Consider the following 8,428-nt stretch of genomic DNA (forward strand, 5'->3'; position numbering starts at 1 on the left):
GTACATAAACACAAGTAAAATTTACCTAGCCTAAGAACGGAAGTCATTTAACAGAGCCAACATAAATACTGAAATGGCACATTCGGTTTTATAAAGTTTTTGCTTTGCTTAAACTGTGATAATAGTAACAGAAGTGAAGAAATGTGTTCATATTAGATTAATTTTAACTTGAATATTTATCTTAATTTCTACCATGACAAATAAGCAAACAAGAGGACAGGAAAAATCCAGTTAATATGCAAGTGAACTGAACCATGAAAGAGCTAAGCAATTATTTGTGTCCTGCCCATAATGCATAGAGATGCTTTGCTGATTGTTATACATAAACTATCCCATGTTTATTTAATCCTGTCTTTAAAAGAAAAACATACCGATTTGCCTGAAAGCACTCATTGAATTTTTCTAAAGCATTTATAACTGTTGTAAATAAATATTGCACATAAAATGTGTCTTTCTTTTGCAGGTAATTAGCCAATCAAGAGCTAGGTTTAACCCAAGTATCAGCATGATTAAGAAGTGTATTGAAGTTCTGATAGACAAACAGTACATAGAGCGAAGCCAGGCCTCTGCAGACGAATACAGTTATGTAGCATGATGTTGCTATCCTGCAGGTATGATTGTGAGGAGATCATTGCTGTCACTGTTTGGTGTGTTCCTGTGGGAAGAGGCAGGCCTGTGCCTCCATAATTGGTCACTTGGCAGCCCCTGTTTTTCTGCTGTTTACAACATCACCAGTGCCATGTCATGAGCGTCAATGAAAATGCCTATAGATATTTCAAGCTCATGTCATTATGACATTTCTTAAAACTTTACTAAAAGAATGAGTGAAGTATTGCTGAAATGTGGAAATTTGGTTGGGTACCATGCTTTTTTTTTTTTCCCCCCTCCCCTTTCACGTTTGCAGTTGATGTTTTTTAATGTATCTTAAGACAAAGTTAAAAAAAACCTAAATATTGTAATATGACAGATAACCTAATAATTGTATCTACATTAAAATGTAAAAAAAAAAATGACGAACATGATACTGCTGCTTGTCAAATAAAAAAATAAAGTTATATAATGTGTCTCTAATGATTGTAGAAATGGATATAGCATTAATGTCTGTAAATATTCTTCAGACCTGGAAGAATAAAAATAATTCCACGTGTTTGGGTTTCGGATAACCCCAGAAGTAGATCTGTCGTAAAAACTAATTTATATGAAACTGAATACTAAATGTGCTAAGTTTGATGTGATTATAAAAGCTATTTATGATTAAGTGCACATTTTGTTTCCTTGAGATTAGGCTAACTTTTTACATTCTTAGTGCCTGAAGGCCTATTTTGTATCTGTTGTTCTCACTCTAGGAAGATGTTACAAGAGAAAATAAACAGATGTTTGAGGGAATTCAAGTAGTATAGTTCAAAAAGAGTTAGACATGGTTATCATAAACATCAAAGTTATAGTCCAATGGCTTGTGAAACTACCCTGTTCCTGGGAAAGAATATAGTAGACTGAAAAATTTGTTCTTTCACTAATGTATTGGGTAGAAACAGTGTATGCATAGGCACCTATTTGTGTTTCCACATAAGCCCATAATGCTTTTTTATGTTTTTCTTCCTAACTCCTATGGTTGCATTTATCATATTTTTTTCTCCCCTGATTGAATTTCTAGCTGTTTGAGTAGGACAGGGTATCTATGGGCTATGTCATGTCCTGTGCTATTTGTCAGGAGTGGCTTGGTGACTGTCCACTGTCAGAAACAAAGTATAATTTTCTAAAGTACTCACTACCACTGCAATTAATTGGAGCTTAAGAGCAAAAGAAATTTTTGAGTTGAATTTTAAAGAAGGTCATGTGAACACCGAATGCCTGCTACAGGCACTAACTGCAGAAAGGAGCCCCTGCATGGCTATGCCTGCTGTTAGCCTAATACTTATTCTGCCGGTGACTAACTTTTAATATTTTTCCCCCACTCTTATTCTTTTTTTTTCCCAATTTTCTTTTAGACTTTGTGATATATCATTACCTACTATGAGTCCACAGATCAAGAATTAATATAGTTCCCAAGCATTTTTTAAAAAGGAAAAAAATAATGGGGGGGGGGTCTTCTGTTTTCTTTCCTTTTCTAGTTCTTCATTGTATTGACACTCAGATTGTTGCTATCTCTTATTTCTTAAGCAGCATTACATTCATATGTCATTATATAGCTAACTAGGAAATGAGGTGGTAATACCTTTTGCTTATGTGGATTTGCTGAGGTCAAAAAAGGGCAATAAACAGTAAAGGGCACTATGCATTTCTTCAGTATTAATGGTATTTAATCCTAGTACTCTAAGATCTAAATTCATGATATTGAGCTTACATCCTAAAGAAGTGAGTTTTTTTAATTGATCTTAATATAGTGCAGTAGGTCTTCTCTTAAAGTGGTAGTTCAGAGTTGAAAGACAACACACGTTTATAGTGTCATTTAATATAGTAAATGGAGATTCAGTAGCATAGATTTTCACTGGAGTGACTTTTAAACTACTTCAGTGTGAAAAGTTACTCTGCTTTATAAGAAATAATACGTGACTTCTTTTGACAAAAAATAGAGTGGAGGGGAATAGTCTATGACACAATAGAAAAATGGAAAAAATACTGTCTGAATGTTGAATCGTCAGATCCTTTCTGCAAAAAACAAACTAACAATGACACCGAAGCTTCCAAAAAGAAATGTTTCATCTTGCAATTTGTGTATGTCAACAGTTTTTAAGCCTGTTTCTTCATATAAGGGTTAATAAAATTGTATTTAAACATAGATTGCAGTAGCAAAATTTTAACACATAGTTTTCAAAAGCCTTTACAAACTTATTTTTAGAATCACTCTATAGACAAAACAAAAACTTCACTGGTCTAGCCCAAACGTGTAATGTTTTAGTGTTAACATTATCTCTGAATTTTTGCATACCTAAAACATCAAAAGTAATATTTTGTTTTTCAGATAAGCATGCTGCTGAGTTGAGACATGTTTAGTGAGTTAAAAACATTCATATATTTTAGTTCAGTTGGCATCCCCAGACAATGTCTCATAATTATACACAAACTCTGTGTTTCTTGGGAAACATGGCTATAGCTGGGAAACATTTTGAATTCTAGTTTATAACTCACACCTTCCCCCAAGGAAAAAGGGTAGTGAAAAGATTCAGCCCTCTGCGGTTGCATTAGGTCACTGAAGTCATTGTTGGCACACAGTGATATAGCTTATAGTGTGGTGCTACAATCTGGCAGCTAAATAAATCTGGCAAGTGTCATTTCAAAATACAAAGTGCTAATGGGTAATAGCAGGAGGTGTAAATTATAAAAAGGAAAAACGAGAAAAGACATCTAAAAATGCCATGAACTTTTAATTTTTCACTAGAAAAAACTGGTATAATTTCAGAGATTTTTTTTTTAATTTGTTATAAGCATGTTAACATGTATGACCTGCTGGTGTACTGGAAGCCACACAGCTGAGTCTGGAAACATTATGATTTCGTACATTTCACACACTTCTAATAACAAAATGCATTTTACTCATAATACTGAGTGTTAGTGATAATTCTTATACTAACTGAAAATGTATTTCTGTAGTATTTAAGTTTGTTTCTAGATTGATTAGGAAATTTGTTTCTTGAATGATCATAGGAAAGAAAAATGTGTACTTGTATTTTAGTATGTTCACACAGTGCTGCTGGAGCCATAAAAGGTATTTATATTGCCATAACACAAGAAAGTTTTTGAAGCTGAAAGTAACATTACTTTTTAAGAAAACTTTCGAGAAGATGACCACTTTTCCAAATAAAGAATGGAATAGAAAAATCAGTCAAAAGAGAAATGCATTTTATAAGATGATGCCTTTCAGCTATGCTTACAAAGCCATTTCTTATCCTTAAAAAAGTTAATTTTAGAAGTGAGCCTTACAACATGTTGATTCTTAAGGGGCATAAATATTTTGTACCTTAGGGCAAATATATTAGGACTGGCCATGCTTTACAAATACGATAAGTACTTAGAGTTAATTAACCTAAGGTATTACAGGCTATAAAAACCTATTATCCAGAAGCAATTGTTCTTGTTCCTAGTATTATTGTTATTATTATAAGTCTGAATAAGTCTGAAGCTATCCAGACCTTACTTGTTTACTATAAGTTTACTACAGTTCCTGCTGATAACAAAATAGGGTTCTTGCAAGTTGACAGGCAAAAGAGAAGGAAGGTTCAAAACATTGACTGGGTAATAGTACTTTTAAAACAGTGAAAGACTGCTAAATACAGAGTGTGTGTGTGTTTTTAAAGAGGCAGGGTGAACAAATATGATAGTAAAATTAATCAGACATATGTAGCTTCTTGGACGTGCATGTCTTGTTATCTCTACTCTGTGGAATTCACAACCTGTTTGCATCAATAAGGGAAGAAAATAGTAGCCCCCAAAAGGAAAGAGATAAGTGAGGAGGCTAGTTGGCCTCCTTTTTAGAAGTACTGGCATATTTTCATGATCATACTTATTTTTGAATCATTTAAGCATGTATATGTTGATTAACATGTTACTACTTAGTTCAATATTGATGATTATTTGTCACAGGTTTGAGGCAGAAGTGTATTAAGGTATTCAAAGAAGATACACTTCAAAGAAGTGTATTAAGGTATTCAAGGGAGCAGTATGTTTGACATAGCCATGCACTGGTGCTGCTCCTATTGGCTGTCACAGGAGTACATAGCACAAGACTTGAAAGCTTCCTTAATCTCCCCAGTAAGTCCAGTGCTGGATATGCATCTGAGAAGTGGAGGACTCTTCTAAGCTGGAGAAGTAGCACAAAGCAAGTTGAAAGGTATTGTCAGTCACTTCTAAAAAAGTTCTAGTAGTTTAGGAAATTTCTTCGTTATTACTACGCCCCTTTTCTAATGAGTTTTTGGCTGAAAGCTGTCAAAGGTGATTTAGGCACAGGGGAACAACAAACAGCTTGTATTAATCCAGTAGTAAGTTACTCATGCTCCGCTGGGATAAGGTGAGAATTATGTGTACATTACTAGTCTAGTGCAATATCAAGTAAAAGCTTTATACTGGAACCACCAGTGAAGTGGAAACTCTCATGACCTTGCTCTTTGTGAACTTCTAAAGTTTCTGGACTAGCCAGAAATCTCCTGTGGTATTTTATACTCAGGAGTGCTATACTAACCTTGCATATCCTTCCTTCCACTGAGATGAATAATATATTGGCGTCCCTACAAATACTTCTCTCCTCATCTTCTCTGGTGTAGTGTTACAAACCAGGAACAGAAAATCTTGTACAAACAAAATAGGATGGATGAAATGCTTCCTAATGTCTGCAAAGCCAAGGCGTCGATTCTTTCAGTCTGACTCTTATCCAACCTTTTGATATATTAGCGTTTACAAGGGCACGGATACATAAGAAGAGTATGTTAGACATGTTTTCAGCTGAAAGAGGCCCTGTTCTCAGCATAATCATTGAATGTTATACATGGTAATTATCACCTTTTCGATGGAAGCTGATTGTTCTGGTGTGCGTTAAACTGTTTTTTCCAGCAGTTGTGAACAGTGGCCAACAGTTATTGAAGAATTTTGAAACTTGGCAGGTTGCTATTGCAGCCTGTCTTTTAATCTTGGTTATATCATGTCCTGTAACTTACTAGGGATATGTGTTAAAATGCATAACAATTCTCAGACAGTTTTCACATTATTTTGAGCAGTTCAAGCAATTCAGTTTCATAAGATATATTTGGGTCGTTGCCTTAAAAACTCTACACACAAGTCCATTTTCCTTGCTTCTTTCCAGCCCATCAGCTTAATAGAATTTGTGATCACCAAAAGGAAGGGACGTGAGTTTGAGAAGAGTAAAATATATCAGAGTAATTGTTAGATTATAATAGATAAAAACACTCTGAAACAGTATGTCAGAAAATCATTATATGAAGTAGTTATCTGTGTTTTTGAAGCCAGTTTCAGAATGTTTCATGGGGTTTGTTTTAAGCAACACCAGACATCTGGTTCCTTCAAAGTGGTGAGGTTTATGGAGTGAGGAGCTGCCTAGAAGTAATCAAGAAGCAGCAGCAGGGAGAAGTATATGAACCCTCTACTGCCTCTTATGCTTCTGAAGATGATTCAGTGCTTCTGTGTGCACAGGACCTTGTACAGCAAACACTCCCTTTAGGGTTAGTTCTAGCTTAAAGGAAGGGTATAAGCACTGCTACCACTCAGTATTTAATAATAAGCAGGTGGCCACTGCATTCAAAAAACAGGACACCTGGCCTTTTTGACTTTTTCTTCAATCTTCCCTTGCCCAGGAGCGTGCCCCAATCCTAACCTATAAGGCAAGCACATCCTATTGCTTCTCTTGGATGAATGCAACTTTGGTATAGCTTGCAGGTAGATCAGTCGAAAGGGATGCATTCTTACCTGCTTCCCAAGACTTGTAATGTATTCTACATTGCAATATTCTGTGGAGGGTCATGACAGGGTTAAGTTGGAGGAAAGTTACAAGCCATGGGAAAAGGGGAACTGGGGAAACTGTTCCTAGCTCGGACAGAGAGGAGTCTCAACAGCAGCCTCAGACAAACATACCCAAGGACACCGGTGCAGCTGGGAATGATACATCCTGAGAAAGTACACATAAACCAGCAAAGGCCAGTGGGAACCAAGGTTAAGAACAAGTCAGCTTTTCTCTAACTAGGAAGCAAGTAGCAAAGTACCAGGCATGACCGCTGCGTGCACGATCGGTGTAATGATTGGCTACCCGTGACATAATCTGCATGATGACTGGCTTAGCAAAGTGTATCTGTAAAACTGCTGAAGCAGCTAACTTCTTAGTATAAATATGCTCAGATACAAACAATAAATGTCTCAAGATGCACCACTTCTTGAGTCCGTGCCTTCGTTCGCTACAAATAGCGCCTGAACAGGGACCCGACTCGACATAAGCAGAAGACGTCAATCCGGACTCAGTGCGGCGTAAGGAGGCGACGCTGATCCGGTAGTGAAACCCGACTGAACTAGGAGACCCGTACGGGGACTGGACCAGGAGACTGGACCAGGACCCAGGGCCTTACCAGTACTGCGCGCCCATCACCTCGACGAAGGTGAGCTGTCGGGAATCATGGGGGGAAGGTTATCCCTAGAACAGAAACAAAGTCTGGACGTATTGAGATGGCTTCTGGACAGGCAGAATTGGGTCCTTTCAGATGGCAAATTATTAACACTTTTGGACTGGAATAAGAGAAATGTACCCGACTTCCCTGCAAATGGGACATTTCAACTCGATGAATGGGCGAAAGTAGGACAGAGACTATATGAGGAAGTGGGGACTGGAGATGTCGCAGTTTGTAAGCATTTGGGGGGGACAATCGTGACATACGTGGGGGACAATCACGAGCACTCTAAAGATGACACAAAAGAGCTTGTCTTCTGCCCCCCCTGCTTATGATACATCCTTACCTTCGGCACCCTCCCTAGGGGAGCAACCCCCGGTAGCCCCGGCACCCCCCCACGGCCTGGACCCTGTCCAATTAACCCCTGAATTGGGGAACGAGGAAGGCGAGAAGGGTATTTGCAAACCGACCCCGACCCCCGAAGCTGATGGTCGCGATGAAGGTGATTCCTTTGATCCGGGATTTGTAGACCCCCCCGCTGGCGGTCGGGGGCTATGGGCGGAACAGGGGAGAGACAAATGGGAGAAGTGCCGTCGAGAGGCCTTACTAACAGAGGATTTATGAACTGTTAATGCATTCCTAGCCCTCTATAAATCAGGGGAGCGTCCGGCTTATCAGTTACAATTATGAGATAATCAAGGAACTGCGAAAATTGGTAAAAGAAAGCGGAGTCCAATCTACTCATACTATCACATTCCTAGAGGCGCTTTCTACTATGTATGTGATGACTCTCTATGACTGGAAAGCGTTAATGAAAATGGTTTTGACTAACAGTATGCTGTATGGCTTTCGGACTTTCGAGACAAATGTACTATACAAGGGGTTGATAACGTGACTAACGGACGAGGAACAGGCTATAACCAATTGGCTGGAGAGGGGCTGCATGCGGATCCGGCAACCCAGACGGAATATAATAGAGAAACATATGAGAGGATTGCAAAGTTCATTTTACAAGCCCTGCACGGGCTGCCAGGTGCAAGCGCCGATTCAAGTTTGTCCTTTGCGAAAGTATTGCAGGGACCTACAGAACCGTACACCGCGTTTGTTGATCGGTTATATGCGGCAACTGGGCGACAGATTGAGAATGAGGAGGCTCGGGCGTTGTTGCTGAGGCAGCTTGCTTTTGAGAATGCCAGTGCTGACTGTGCGAGAGCCTTGCAGGCGATTCGGGACCGAGCAACTTGCACTACTGCAGAGATGGTGCGGGCTTGTCAAAACGTAGGCTCTATACACCATAACGCCGAATCCCTTGCCGCTGCACTGGC

At 38.7% G+C, this 8,428-nt stretch overlaps 1 protein-coding gene across 3 annotated transcripts in view; it reads left to right on the plus strand.

The window, feature by feature from the left end:
• CUL2 (cullin 2) overlaps positions 1 to 1,071 on the plus strand; it is a 54,122-nt gene extending 53,051 nt beyond the window's left edge. For all 3 annotated transcript variants that reach the window (XM_026068524.1, XM_026068526.1, XM_026068525.1), the window contains one exon: positions 464 to 1,071. In XM_026068524.1, the coding sequence (XP_025924309.1) occupies positions 464 to 595 (132 nt within the window). In that variant the 3' untranslated portion in view covers positions 596 to 1,071. The remainder of the gene's footprint in view (positions 1 to 463) is intronic.
• Positions 1,072 to 8,428: the final 7,357 nt, after the last annotated feature.

The sequence above is a fragment of the Apteryx rowi genome, unplaced genomic scaffold (assembly GCF_003343035.1).
Source record: "Apteryx rowi isolate R43461 unplaced genomic scaffold, aptRow1 scaffold_274, whole genome shotgun sequence".
Lineage (NCBI taxonomy): Eukaryota > Metazoa > Chordata > Aves > Apterygiformes > Apterygidae > Apteryx > Apteryx rowi.